General features: G+C 44.3%; 1 protein-coding gene across 3 annotated transcripts in view; it reads left to right on the top strand.

Annotated features, from left to right (window-relative positions):
* Positions 1 to 14442, top strand: part of colec12 (collectin sub-family member 12) — a 29212-nt gene extending 14770 nt beyond the window's left edge. For 2 of the 3 annotated variants that reach the window (XM_080011483.1, XM_080011485.1), the window contains exons 3-10: positions 7490 to 7612; positions 10931 to 11017; positions 11136 to 12179; positions 12482 to 13033; positions 13122 to 13267; positions 13371 to 13480; positions 13655 to 13797; positions 13954 to 14442. In XM_080011483.1, coding sequence (XP_079867609.1) covers positions 7490 to 7612; positions 10931 to 11017; positions 11136 to 12179; positions 12482 to 13033; positions 13122 to 13267; positions 13371 to 13480; positions 13655 to 13797; positions 13954 to 13973 — 2225 coding nt within the window. In that variant the 3' untranslated portion in view covers positions 13974 to 14442. The remainder of the gene's footprint in view (positions 1 to 7489; positions 7613 to 10930; positions 11018 to 11135; positions 12180 to 12481; positions 13034 to 13121; positions 13268 to 13370; positions 13481 to 13654; positions 13798 to 13953) is intronic. The other variant, XM_080011484.1, reaches the window with a different exon arrangement.
* The last annotated feature ends 1265 nt before the right edge of the window (positions 14443 to 15707 follow it).

Here is a 15707-nt window from a genome sequence, read left to right as displayed (position 1 = left end):
AAACTAGACATTTAACATTTGGCCATGCTACTGGCATTGCTGGAAGAACTTACTGAAGCAAAAGTGAAAGAACCATATTGACACTTCTACTTACGAGTATGTAATGATTTTCTTTTAAATGTCCTTGTATTAAAAGTACAAGAACCTGTCATATCCAGTGCCCTGATATAACAGAGGTTATAATTCTGGGCTACGCACTCTGATTTGTTGAGTGGATTGGTTCCTCTTGCTTTGGCTGGAGCGTGATATATACAAATATAAATCTCCTTAACTATAAACTTGAGAACTTTTTATTTCAAGCAAGCTGTAAATAAATGGAAAGCATTACCTTGTAGGTAGCGCCTTCTTTGGCCACTATTGCGGTGTAGAAGAAGACCCGACAATAATGGTTGCCCAGTTGCCCCCGTGCCGAACCAGATTTGGGCCGTTGTCAACCATCTCGTGAAAAGAAAGTGTGGTATACTTCCTAAAGGTTCGAAACTTCCACCAAGGAAAAATTTGTTTTGCTGCCGCGTTGATTTACTCTCTCAAACAAGTGAGAATATTGAAATATGGGTCATAATTAAATAAGATCATTATCACTCAATTATAAAATGATTTGACTTTGGCAACCATTTTGTCAGTCTTGGCAACATACAGCTGATGCATGGTCGCCAACTTGGCCACTGGGCCCTGTAGAATAAAAGAAGCACCAGTGGATGTCCAGTGTTTTTCTAGTCGATATATGTATGTTCTAGTCCTTTCCTGGAGTCCAATAGATATGTATGAATTCCTAACTTATCCCAAATGCTCCCTTGACAGAGGACAGCGTGCTTCAGAGTCAGGTCTAAAGATCTTAAGACTCCGGTGGAGCTTGTCTCTGCCCTCCACCGCAGTTCTCATCTTCCGGTCTGTTTCTAACCCCCCCACCCCCGAAGCCTAGCGCTCTGCCCGGGGTGTCGTCCCATACGTTACTCGCGGTTCCTTGACCACAGGCCGCAGATTTTCTTTTGCATATCACGAAGAGGAAGCGTCCTTCAAAGACGGCCTTTCACGAAGAAACCGCTCCGTCTCACCCGCGGCCGCGAAGGAAAAACCGACATCTCCACTCTTTTTCGTCCCGGAGAACGCCTGGCACGATGCAGGCGAGATCGAATGTTCGCGTGCGTCCTTTCATTTGGCTGCGATATAACTGGGTCCAGATGCCGCGGAGGAACAGGCCCAATTTAAAGAATCATAAAGCTGTTAACGGAGAGTAAAGAGAAAAAGGAAAAAAAAAACAAAAAAACAAGACACGGTGCTCTGGCATGCTCGGCCAGCTCAGCGATTCGAGGACCTTAATGGCTCGGTAATTTGTCTCAGTGGTAACTTCCCCTGTTGGAGAGTGTTTACTTGTTAACATTCCAGTTGAAAACTGTTCATGCCGGGGTAGTTATTAGGGAACAAGACCACGACCCCGGAGAACCCTCGTCCATGGGATGATGGACTCCACGATCACTTGATTTGGAAAGCGTCAATCAAATCAAAAAGCATCACTTCTTTAAAAAAAAAAAAAAATCTATTATTATACATTTATATATATATATATATATATATATATATATATATATATATATATATATATATATCTAAAAGCATCAGTTCTATTAAAGTTCTCAAATATGAAATATTTAATGACAGAAATTAACATTATATCTGATTATTTTCGTACAACAAATCCTAGCTCTTTGCTGTTATATTCATTTCATTTTCATCAATGGAATCAATGAAATATCTACGAGGAAATTTTAATTCACACTTAGACAGACAGACGGATGGACGGACGGACGGACGGACGGACGGATAGATAGCTAGATAGATAGATTTCACTTTCACCCCCTGAGGGTAATTGCAGTGTTACAAGATTGGCAATATACACAAACTCATCGAATAAATATAGGAAAATAGAAATAGTCAGTTGCACATCATGTCTTTGATTTATTCATTTGTACTTCTTTTTATTGCAAACCAGCCTGCTTACTGTGTTGATGTTGTGCTTTGGTCTGTGGACTTTGCGGAATTTGGAAACCAAACCACTTTACCACAAGGCTGAACAGAGTAATTAAACGCTCCGTGCCCCCCCCCCCCCCCCACACACACACACACACACACACACACAAATGTCTATGATCGATCAAAACCAAGTTATTCATCAACTCCTTTTTTAGTCAAAATGCAACAACAGTAAAACAGGTTGAAGCTCCATTTAATAGAATTCTTACTCTGATCCATTGAGACAGGGGCAGAGGGAAGAGCTCCCCGCTCCTTGGACTCTTACTGTAGAGTACACTGCATTTACCGCAGTGTTAATGACCGGTGTCATGCCTCTGCTCATGAAAAAAAAAAAATAAAAAAAAAAAACCCTCTGGTGTGCACAGGCTTTCTTTGTGTTGCTATGGAAATTTCCACTGGCTGAGGCTGAACATAGCAGCGAGTCCAATTGCAGGTACACGGCATAGGGGGGAAAAAGTGCAAGGAATTTCAGTCTTTCCCTCGCGCCCCGAGTCAAAAATGAAATCCAGCTGTTACGTTCACCTGAGCGGTGGACCCCTGCCCTCCTCCAACCCTTTTCCCGCTTCGCTCCGTGTCTTTTCCCCCGGTCTAGTTCATAACGGGGCTTCATCATCTCCCACGTGGTGCTGGTGCGACAGTGTGATACGACGAGATTTCAGTACCACGTCCATGCCAGACTCTGTTGACCAAATCTCACTGACCTTGGATCCCTTTGAGTGGGGAATATGTTCACATTCTGTAAGAGCCCCTTGAACATATCTATACTATGAGTTGGGTCTGGCACAGTATGGGGAAAAGTGTGGGGAATGGAGTGAGCAGACATTAAATAAGATAAATGGAGATAAATGCATGTGCTTTGGCTCATGCTCGCTGAGAACCAATTTTGGTCCTGTCTGTGTGGACTGCTTCCTTTTCCAACAAAAACAAAAAAAAAATTATATAATTATAATTATATATCAAGATCAAGAGATTATTTGTCACATACATACACATACGGTCGTACATATATGCAGTGAAATGTCATGACACCCGGTGATTACGCACAATAAGCTCTATAAGCTCGAAAAATACTCAAATGTGCGTAATCGACACGCGGTACTCGCGCAGGCGGCCGCAGGGGGCGGCGCCACAATCGCGATTTTGGGTTCTATAATTATATAATAGAATTAATTGTCTGTGTTGTATTAAATATACATCTAAATCCTCCTAAATGAAACTTTACCATAACTTACCTCCAGTACTTACCTCACAAAGCTTGCGTCCATGTGTGTATATATATATATATTTATATATATATATACATACACACACCCACCCATATAAATATATATATGTACACACACACACACACACACACACACACACACACACACACACACACACATACAGTGTATATATATATATGTGTGTGTGTGTATAGATAAATAAAGGATCTCTGTCTGTGTCTGTATGAATGGATGTATGTCCTTCGATCATAATGTCCCTCGATAATCCTGACAACTGTTCATCTGATCTACCTCACACTTGGTGGGTGTACTGCTGGGGACCCAAGGACGTGGAGTTATTAATTTGGTGCAATTTGGACACGCAACGTTAATAAACTTTCAATGAACAGTGAGCCAGCGGGGGGCGGGGCTTCAGGGCTCTGCGCCTGAGTCACGAAGAGTCATCAGATTCATCTTCCATTGTGCAAGACAGGACTGAATCATTGTTGTTAAACTGTGCTATGGCCATATATGTGTGTGTGTGTATAAATATATATATATATATATATATATATATATATATATATATATATATATATATATATATATATACATACACACACACACACACACACACACACACACATATATTTATTTATTTTAAAAAATTAACAATTTGTAAATATCAGATTTTTAACCCCACAACACCGATGTGCTACATATACTCCATACATATACTCCATACATATACTCCATACATATACTCCATACATATACCTGATTCACCATCCACTGTACGGCCACCCCCTGTTCTGGTCTTCTGGAATTTATTTACCTCTTGGGGATCGTCTGGCCAGATTCCAGCTTGTTGATTGGGACACTCTGGCTTGTTTCCAGTACCCCCCCAACACACGCACCCACACATGCACGCACGCACGCACACACACACACACACACACACACACACACACACACACACACACACACACACACACACACACACACACACACACACTCTGCACTGTACCATGTCAGTGGATTTAGTGGCGTTTGTCTGTAGTTTATTTAATGGAACGCTCTATATGTGTCAGCATGTGTGTGTGTGTGTGTGTGTGTGTGTGTGTACCGGGACTTATTTAAGACGCAGACAGCGAGAGGCCGCGGACGTTTTATGACACATCGACGAGACGCTAAACGCCGACAGGGAGACGTGGGAAACACAACATGCATTTTTTCTGTAAAAATATGCGATGGGTTGTTTTTGTACCTTTGCTTAAGGGATGAAGCGTCTCAGCGACCATCAACTAAGAGGCTTTCCATGATTGTACTGTACAATATGTTCAAATATTAAGAAAAAGTTGATTGTTTCTTTATGATATGTTGCATTTTAATTTGCTATTTAGAATATCCTCCTCTCTAGGTCTTGCACGGTCACCATATCATTATTTTGTTGTGTAAATTCAAACACCACATAGTAAAAATGTAATTGGTTGAGAACATGAATATGTGGTTTTGCTTCAATAATAGGCAGTAACACACATTTGCTTTTTTTATTTACCAAATTTTAATTTCTGTACATTTAAATAATGAGGAAACTTAATGTGCTCCACATGAAAAAAAACCACAACAAAAATAGTTGAAAAATGTAAATATGGTTAAGTTGAAATATACATTCACATATAGTATATGCATGTTAAAACAAACTTAAAAAAAAACAGCATATACTGTACACCCCCACCCACGTGCATAACACATGTTTACCACACATACACGCTGGAAAACACACACTTACATGTAGTATAGCACCACTTCACCATTGATGCTCTCTGCTGCTTGTTTACATGTGGTGGTGGCCCCAAACCTTTGGGTTAGTGTGATGTATCCCCACTATGGTTCCCAACAGGAGGCCTTCAGTGCACGCACGCGCACACACACACACACACACACACACACACACACACACACACACACACACACACAGGGACAGACATGGCGTTCCATAACCCACGTCCATGGCCACAGCTGGGTCTTTCTGAGACGTTTAGCCATTATGTTTTGACAGATGTGTTCGTCCTGGCCCCGAGCCCCCCCCCCCCCCCCCCCCCACTGCCCACTGGGGGGAGGGGGGGTCTGCGCCATGCGGCTCCAGATGCAGCCCAAACAGGATAACACCACTGGCTCCAGGCGAGAGAGCTGAGCGCACTGTGCAGAGATAAAACGGCAGGCGCCCGTTTGAAGGGGGATCCAGGATCCAGCTCCCAAATATGTGGCGTGTCCAGCGGCGCAAAGGAAAATTAGTTATATAAATAATTATATTCTATGCGTGAACTCAGCTTTGTTGCTTAAAGAGGGTTTAAATATTTTGGCGAAAGACTTCTAAAGTTGTTAGTTGTACTTACGGACGTTCATTGAACCATATTGAGCATCTTGACTCACTAAATTGCTCATTTTTTTAAGGTCGTCGCTGCTTGTCTCTATGGAAAAACATGCAGAACATATTGATTCCACACGTGCATCCACCACCGCTTTCAGTATGCTGTGTTCTCCATGACCTTCAACACTCCTGTCTTAACAAATCTTTCTTAAGAATTATTTTCAGATTGTCGTTTAGACCACGTCATTTCTTGTATTTTTATTTTTATTTTTTGCATTGTTTTTCTTCCTATAATCAGTTTCCTGCCTGGAACCAGATTACAGCTTTCCAAAAAAATTCCGTGTCCTCGGGCGAATGTGATTAAAAGATCAGTTTAACTGCAGAAAGTTCTTTATTCCTGCGCGTGTGCCCCCCCCCCCCCCGCGCTCTCCTCGTCGGGGGCCTCTGGGTCGCTTTTCATAAAGTTCCCGAAACTTCCTGGACGTTCGCAGCGTCTGTAAGCGCTCGGCGTCGGCGCGTCTCACGGTGTTTATGCTCTTCAGGCGACTGGATCCCAGACCGTTTGACACGCCCGACGTGAGCGGCGAGCGGGAGTCGAGGGCGGCCGGCAGTGGGGGGAATGTCGCAGAAAGAGAAACGCTGCCATGTCGCTGTGTTTGCCTCTCCGCTGCATGGACAACACATGGGCGGAAGTTTGAAATACAAAAAAATTAAGAAGAAGAAAAGAAAAAGACGTTGTTTCGTGCTTCGTCGTTTTTTCCTGTTCATGTTTTTAATCGACCACCGGCTTAAGACACAGTTTGCCTCATTTCAGACGCGCGTCGTGCAACCCAAAGATGAAAAGGGAAAGTTTGTCCTTCGGGGACGTTCTTAAAGGCTTAATCTATCTAAATGGGGAGATAAAATACAATATAGAGCCAACACCTCTGACGTTGGTTACATTTTTTGAAATCTTACCAAGTTGTAAGGCACCATGGTTAGTACCATTGATGAAAATAAAAATAAAATATAACTCTAAAATTATTATGCTGGGACCTCAATTTGTTCCCAAAATGTGGTCTTTGTTCCACTGTTTTCTATATTTCCACATTTTTCGTACACCCGACATTTTCACAGTAGTGCTCATGATGCTCAAATTCTGGTGAAATTATATATATATATATATATATATATATATATTTTATTATTATTATTATATTTTTTTTAGGTCATCAAAGATGCAGTGTGTAAAATTTACGGAACGGACTTGGCAGAAGTGGATTATAATATTCATAAGTATGTTTTAATGAGTGTATAATCCCATGGAAATAAGAATGATTGTGTTGACGTCACCTTAGAATGATCCGTTTTTATCTTATCTATCTTTATGTTTCTACGGCAGCCCAGAACTAACAAACCAAACACTGGCTCTAGAGAGGGCCTCTTGCGTTTTTCACGGCCACCGTCTCTTACACGGAAGCTGCCGTGTTGCATCGCCATGTTGCGCCGCCACGGGGGAGGGGTATGAAGTTGGTTGCAATCTGCAACCTTACCACTAGATGCCGCTAAATTCTACACACTGCACCTTTAAGCCTCGTTGATTCGACCAGTTATTCAATTTTTTTCATTCACAAAAATCCTCTTCTCATCACCGATACTGCAGCTGCTCTCTCACAACTGGTAAAAAATGTCAAATATCCTCTGGAACATTAGGGATGTTTTCGCCTCATTAAGCCATTTCGCGTCAAATCTTGTAGTGCAGTGTGTCCAGTCAGACTCAAGACTCTCATTTCCCTCGTGATGATTTAAAGCCCCGTTCTAGTTATACTCGACCTGAGATGCCCGTTTCAGAATGAAATCATACGATGTGAGTCTCACTCACACCCTGTTCCCTGTGCAGGAATCCAGGAGGGTACGGAGTGCACCAAGTGTAAAAATGACTGGGCGCTCCGAGTCGCCATCGCTCTGCTCTACGTGCTGTGTGCGCTGCTCACCATCGCCGTGGCCGTGCTCGGATTCAAAGGTACGTCCGGAATTGATTGGGGAAAGCTCAATCCAAGCATCTTTCTTTTCCTCCCAGAATAAATGATTTTTTTGTCTTCAAATAATACCACGTAATATAAGTACAATATAAATGATGGAACAACTAAAACAACTTACTAAATTGGCCAAATTCAGAGGTTATGATCACTGCATCCTTATGTCCCTCATGTCTCATATCTGAATTAGGAATCCAATTTAGCAAGTCATGTTACTGGTAAAGCTTAGTTGTTCAAATAAATTATTCGTACCTTGGAGATACGGTTTTCTGATTTTTCAAGATCCTGGCACTCCCACGCAACTGCCTCTCCACCAGGAGGTGGGTTTGAGCCACTGTCCATTGGATCGCAAGTCCAACACCTTAACATCTCAGCCACGCTGGTGATGAGGGCTGCCTTCTGGAGCAGTGCTTCTCAACATGGGGTCCGACAACCCCCAGGGATCCCTCAGTTTTAGGGGGGGTACCAAGCAAAATGATTAATAGTTCAACTTCAACATTATTTCATTTACCAGATGTTGGACTGTACAATAATGACTGTTTTGATCATAGTTTCACTGTTATCTCCCCAACTTTACAGCAGTACAGACAGCTGTGGAACTTTGGACTAAATTATATCTAACAAGAAAATTCTTAAGATTCTTCTCAGATTGTGCTCCCAGAGACAAAATATTATCAAATATGAGACCCAAATGCGTGTCAACTCTTCCGTCCTTGACGTGAAAAAAGGTTGAGAATCACTCTTCTAGAGGGTCAGTTGTTTGTAGTATTTAGTAGTTTGTAGTTTATAACTCATTCCTTATGTAGATTTTTGTGAATTCAACAATATTCCCCGTTTGGATACCGACATATCACCCCTTCTCTCTCTCTTCCTACGGTAATACCCTCTGAGGTTCACTGTTTATCCGCCTGTCTTTTTAATGCAAACAACATGCATTAAAACCCCAAACAAGCCACTCGAGGCGGGCGCCGCTCCGCTCCGCAATTTACCACTTGAACAGACACGCCCTTGAGGCAAATCCACCACTCACGCTCCAGCCGCTCTTATCTCCGTGTGTATAACCCTTCACCAGCGCTAGGAAGTGAACTCTTCATGCAACCTCGTCCTTATTGAACAACTCTCACTGTTTCTAATTAGTCTTCACGCTCTGTAGTTCTTCGACACAGGGGCAGCAATGTCCCGTGGACGGAGGAAGCGATTCCAAATATTATCTCGATGGCCATCGCTTGTGGAATGTGGCCAGGCTTTAAACAAATTATAATTCATTATCCAATGAGGAGACGTGAACAGGGCGCCAACCACAAAGTGAATGAAACGGTTACGCACTTTTCATGAAATGGTCCAAATCCAGAACACGCCTTGGCAGCCCCGTGCGCTGTCTTGCGGTGGGTGCCACCGGGCGCACGATGCTCTGGGTTCCACGGGAGCCCACGTGACTTTCCGACGGTTTCGGGTTGTAATGCCTCCCAGATGACCACGCGGCGACCACCCCGGTTTAAACGGCACGCCGGAGCTTTAACGGCTTGGTAGCAATTTGTTGTCTCATGAACCGTGGGTTGACTCACAAATGGACGCCAGTGTCCAAAATAGTTTGATTTTGAAAGTGGGAGAAGACGGCGCAAGACGGATGAACCAGGGTGGTAATATGTCAGATATCAAACTGCAGTGCACGTGTGCCATGTGTGCCAATCACTGTTTCAATATCCTGGCGGTGCTTTGTTGTGTCACATATAAGTCCACTTTGACCTCATTCTTCGGTTAAATATTGTTGCCATATTAGGGACGTCACTGTTAGACGTGTGTGTGTGTGTGTGTGTGTGTGTGTGTGTGTGTGTGTGGGTGTGTGGGTGGGTGTGTAGAGTGGCGATTGTGTATCTCTTCAGGGGTGTTAATGCTCCTTGTTTGGCAGCACTAACCAGCACTAATCCTAAAAATTTACGGTAGGTAGGCTCAAAAGTCCAGTTCAAACTTCAAGCCCCGCTAAAACATAATAAAAAACAACCCATGACGCCCCAATCTCCCATATGGGGACGAGTCGGAAAGGATGTTAAGTGAAGCGGAAAGAGAGGGGGAAAGGAAGGGAGAGAAAGTGAGAAGGGAGAGGAAACAGTACGAGAGTAAGCAATGAACGACAATCTTTGGAAACAATCACTGGGAGCAAGCTCCTTCAGGGATGTCTGGTGTACAGGGTTGGCAAACAAATATAACACGGGGAAAGGAAAAGTCCATTCAAAAACAAATATCGTCACTAGATGAGGATGAGATGGATGAGATGAGGGATGTGCATATTTATATCTGTTATTTTAGGAAATAAAGTAGCTTCTCACAACAGCTTTAGTCAGTACGGTTCAAAGTAATACATTTCAGGTATGATAATTGTTATGAGTGGGATTCTTGGTCTGTAGAGACTACAACTATTTCTGGCCAGGTCGGAGGAGAGACAAAGAAAATAAAAGATTTCGGAGAGAGGCAAAGTCAAAGGGAGGTAGAAAAAAGAAAGATAAAAAAAATAGAAAGCGGGAATGGGGGGTCTTGGACTCCAGCTGACCTTCAAGTAGAACTGTGGTCGCCACAGTTGAGCAACAGTCCTTTGAAATGGACCCTTGCGCTTGTGTTTGTCCCGAAAGCATGTTTTTGTCTTGTGTTCGCCACATCTGGAATGATAACAACCAAAGGGCCTTGGGCCAGATGCACAAAGAAGAAAATATAAATCCAGCCAATAGCCAATGTTTTGCGGCTTTGTGTACATACATGCTGGTTCAATCTAGGATTTATCATGTGCTTTGGGTGCCTGTCTCCCTTTAGAGAAAGACTAGCCAGCCGCAGTTACAGTGAAGCATCTGTGTGCATTAAGTTCTACATTTCAAGGCCTCTTGGTGGCTCAACCGTAAAGTGCATGTACTATATAGAGAGAACGTCTACAGCAACCCGGGTTCAAATCCATTTTCTGCATGTCGCTCTACCCCCATTTCCTGCCTCTCTACGATAAAGAGATAAATCCAGACTAGCTATAGTACTGGTGGTGTTGTGTTAGTATAATCTCTTAGGGTTTTTGTTTTATTCATGAACTAGGTGATGAGTATAAAGGGGCGCCCTCCAGTGTTCAAAACTCAGACTTTACTATCTTTGCGCATGAATTTATATTTTCTTTCGATTTTACCTTACACACAACAAGCAGTTGATGACTCGGTCCACCCCCACTTACACCCGTCACATGCTTGACAAACCACACTTTGGCAGCTTCATAGGTGTTAATTGTTTTGTTTCTGTATTCTGTTTCTCTTGCACTCTGTTTTTCATAGTTGTCCAGAGAATGGATAACGTCACTGAGGGAATGCAGAACTACAGAGGCAAAATCAATGCAGTGGAGACAGACTTAAGGAAATTAGGTGAGCTGCGCTAATGAGTAGCAAATATATTTAAATAAGTTTGTTAGGCACTCTTTGATTATTAACCATGTTTTTGTTTGTGGGTAATATGGATTCATTTTTCATCTTATCCTTTCAGATGATCAGACAGGGGAGAAGTCAGATAATGCTACAAGCGAGATCCAGACTTTCAAGTCTGACCTCCAGACATTACAGAAGCAACTGAATGACATTGCGCAGAGGACAAGCAGCAATCAGGCCATGCTGGATGATCTTCATGTAACTGGAGAAGACATGCAAAATGGCCACATCTCCCTGCAGAGCATTCTAGATGGCAATAGAGCATCCCTGCGAAGGGTTAACCTGACATTAGCCTCGTACAGCGCCATGATTGAAGATCTCCAGACGGACACGGCGTGGATGCAGTCGGAAATCCAAGGCCAGGCCAGAGACCAGGGCCAGACCCAGGTCAACATCAATGCCCTCAACATTACTCAGGCCCAGCAGCGAAATCTGCTCAATACCCTCCAGAAAACAGTGGAGGACACCGGCCAAGCTGTGCAAAGGCTAAAGAATGAATACCAGGGTCTGCAGCAGACTGCGAGACAGACTCAAGCTGACACAGACTGGCTCAAGGAGAAAGTCCAGAACCTCCAAGTCCTGGCAGTCAATAACTCTGTCTTGGTCCGGTCCAATGGGGAAGCAGTGGAGGAGATGGGCACCCACCTCAGCTCGTTGGTCAACCAGATACAGAATGCTTCCTCCATCACGGAGGGACACGACCAGAGTCTACGTGAGCTTATGGACCGCCAGCGAGACCATGATAATACCACCTCGGCCAAGTTCGACATGATGGAAGCGAGGTTGGACAGACACGAGAACCACATGGACCGCGTTACAGGAAATGTCAGCTTTGTGTCGCAGCTCCTGGGCACCATCAGCTCTGACCTCAATGGCCTTAGATCCTGCGCTGAGACCGTGGCTCGCCATTCAGACCTACTGCTAGGGCTGAATGGGAGTGTGGCCGAGGCCAAAGCGGACAGCAATGAGCTGCGATCCCAGCAGGATGAGCTGACAGCTCGATTGGACAAAGAGGTCAGCAACCTGTCAGTGGTCATGGAGGAGATGAAACTGGTGGACAGCAAGCACTCGCAGCTCATCACCAACTTCACCATCCTGCAGGGTGAGGATGGACAAACTACATGAGTCATTTTGTGGAGCATACTTTCCACTAATATAATTTGTAGCTAAAAGTTTCTAAAGAAGAAATGTTTATTTCATCATGAAATGAATGTACAGAATGTGCAAATGAAGGTGTACTTGTCTTGGCCACTTTAAGGAGATTTCATATTTACACCTAAGACTATATTCTGGTGCAAGGATGCATGTGTCTTCTTTCATAATAATAATAATAATAATAATAATAATAATAATTAGTGAATCTGATAATAACTAATTCTGACCACTGATGTTTTCAAATCATAGGTCCCCCAGGTCCAAGGGGCCCCAGAGGTGACAAGGGACCCCAAGGCCCAGTGGGCCAATCAGGGCAGAAGGGTGAGAGAGGGGACATGGGGTTGGCAGGAGTGGCAGGACATAAAGGAGAAAGGGGTATATCAGGACCACCAGGGGCGCCAGGCCCCAAAGGTGCATCTGGGTCTAAAGGTGGTCCTGGGAGTAAAGGGTCCCGAGGATCCGGAGGTCGGCCAGGGACCCCCGGCGACAAAGGAGAGCCTGGTATCCCGGGACTCACTGGCAGGGACGGACAGCCAGGACCTCAGGGGCTACCAGGGCCTCAGGGACCTAGAGGAATGGGAGGTCTTCCAGGGTTTGATGGACCTCGTGGGCCTGTTGGACCGATTGGCGCACCTGGTCCACCAGGGCTTCCGGGACTACATGTTCTAACTCCTCAACCCCCTCAACCTCCCCAGCGTCCCAAACCCCCCCAACCGCCTCAACCCCCCAAGCCGGCAGAACAAACAGAGACCCCCATTTCTCAGCAAGGCCAGCCCCCTGTTGCCACAACCCCAGTGCCTGGTGAGTACAGTACAAAGGGACAGAATGTCTCAGCTCTATTTGATAAAGAATATTTCGAGAATTTCATATCATTATTCATGTATTTCAGGCTGCCCACATCCATGGAGACAATTTGGAGACAGCTGCTACTTCTTCTCTGGTTCGGATTCTACGAGAGTCAATTATGATAGCGCCCAAGCATTTTGTACCAACATCTCTTCGTTTATGCTCATTATCAACAACAATGAGGAACAGGTAGATCGGATCCAATTTCTAAATGATTGATATGAGTCCAAATAATCAAAAAACAGTTTGCAACAAACGATTACTATAGTAACATCGTGGCTGTTCTTTTTAGCAATGGGTGAAGAACCAGATTGCTGGAAAGGGCTACTTCTGGCTTGGTTTGACAGACAGGGGGGAGGAAAATGTGTGGAAGTGGGTCGATGGAACCATTCCAGAATTCACGTGAGTGATTTTTTTTAAACCCGCCTTTCAAGGTATAACCAATTAACTTTGCGTTGGCTACAAGCTTTAGTTAACCAGTTAACTATCCGTCATTCAATTAAGGAACCATAACCCAGGCACAATAAGAGCGTTTTGTGCTTGGTTATTTCACTTTGATTTCGGTTGCCATTTCAGGAGGTGGAAGCCAGGCCAGCCTGACAACTGGGACCATGGCCATGAGGAGGGAGAGGACTGTGCCGGCCTGATCCACGAGGCCAACTGGAACGACTTCTTCTGCACTGACCTCATCGGCTTAATCTGTGAAAAGGCCTCTAGCTGTCAGTAGACGACCCTTTCTCCCATCCCTCTATATTATTGTTCAAAGCTCTCGATAAAAGTGCCTCATTCCCATAAATTGTTGTTTCCCCAAATCATTTTCACCATCAAATGAGTTGTTGGTGTTGAAATCTCCCTCTCTCTCTCTCTCTCCATAGTGAGGATGCCGGTTTTATAGCATTCATCCCCAGAAGAAAACAGAAGATCTGTCTCTGGGAAAAGCTGAAACTGAAGACAATCAAGGAATGGTGGAGGTCTCAGAGAGCTCTTTTAGATGACGAGAGGACGCCAATAAAGCACCTGGCACCCCGGGCTAGTATTACAGAGACAAGGACTAGTCCTTATATCACTGTTTCAAAAGACATTTTGCTTCGCCAAGAGAAAGCGCGGGAATCCCCCTCAACTGTTGTACTGAAATAATGTGTACTGAAGGTAAAATGAGAATGTTGTCATTTCATTAGACTATACTTAATCCTGCTATGGTACAGAGCTGTTGTATAGGTTTGTGTGTAAATAATACTTAACAAAGATACAGTGTTGGTGAGGATAGAATTTCATATCTTAACTGATAATGTTGTTTACCTGTTTACCTGTCAGTTTGTGATTGTTACAAAATATGAATAAAGCGGTACTATTTTTATAATGTCTCAGATGTCCACATGCTCAGCAGTATGTTCAGCTCTTCCGGGTTTTTGGAAACGTCACAGGCCCTTGTTGACTTGAGTTATTGCAATTCCACATGAGCAAACATACAGTGACACAAGTGTCCTTTGAAATTGAAAACGCCAAAGGATGTTGACGTAAACTGAACAATGGCATGAACGAGGCTGCTGTTAAAGGAGCAATAGACAACCTTTTTTTTTTTTGCATTTACTTTATTACGAAGGTAATGTGGATAGCAGAATGTAATGACACCATGGGCGCTTCGATTGTCTCCTTATGAGTCTCGATTTCACTATGCAATACGGACTGCCGCCGGGTACGAATCGATTCATGACGTCGCAGGAGGTGCGTCAGCCAATGCACAAGCGGAAATGGCGGACGGTGGAGCGATCTACTCCGCATACGTCACAAGCCCTTGAATATGAAGACCACGCATTGAAATCGGCTGAGAGGTGCAAAACGTTACAGCACTTCTAATCCAGAAGAAACGCAGCTCCCCTTGACTCGTGTTTGTTTACAGGCCAGTCTTGCCCGTACCAATATGGCGGCCACGTTGACGTATCGCAGCAACAGTCAGAAGCGGTCGACGTATGCTGTCTTTGTATACTGTGTATGTAAATAGAATTAAAGTAAAAATTGCGATCGTTTCGAGTTACCTCTTGAGTAAGCATGTGGTTTCAGTGATGTATGCCGGCACAATATGATTTGGCCATCGAGTTCCATGAAAAATGTGAGTTTGTTAGTTCTGATCAATTTCAAAAGTGTTTCTCTGGTTTTTGCAAACACATTCCTCATAGCGTGAGCACTGTAGAGTTCTTGTGTTAAAGCGGCAATCGGTTAAAAAAAAAAAAGAAAGTCATATTTGATATCTATTCCAGATTGATCTAGCTGCTCCGAGAAGGAGCCGTCCCCCCGCATTCTGCGTTACGCGCCCCTCTTGTTTCCACTGTCGGCGGCGGGGCCCGCCTTTCCGCCCTCTCCCGCCGCTGATCGTCAACGTGTTTCCGACCGTGACGTTTTCGTTTTTCAACCGCACGGTGCCCGCGGGGGTCCCCGCCGGGGAGGACGACCGCACGACGCCCGGCGTCGATTCACACCAACAGCCGGAGACGTTAACGCCCACGTGACCGCGGCTCGCCTGGTTCGACTCTTCGTTTTATTTTATTTTTTAGAGCCGTTCGAATCCCCGACCGAGCGACGAGGTCGGTTCAGGGTCAGAGCGGTCGGTTCAGGCGGAAGGGGGCAAAGT

The sequence above is a fragment of the Zeus faber genome (assembly GCF_960531495.2).
Source record: "Zeus faber genome assembly, chromosome: 12".
NCBI classification, from domain to species: domain Eukaryota; kingdom Metazoa; phylum Chordata; class Actinopteri; order Zeiformes; family Zeidae; genus Zeus; species Zeus faber.
The sequence above is the reverse complement of the archived record's forward strand: the minus strand, read 5'-3'. Positions and strand labels throughout refer to the sequence as shown.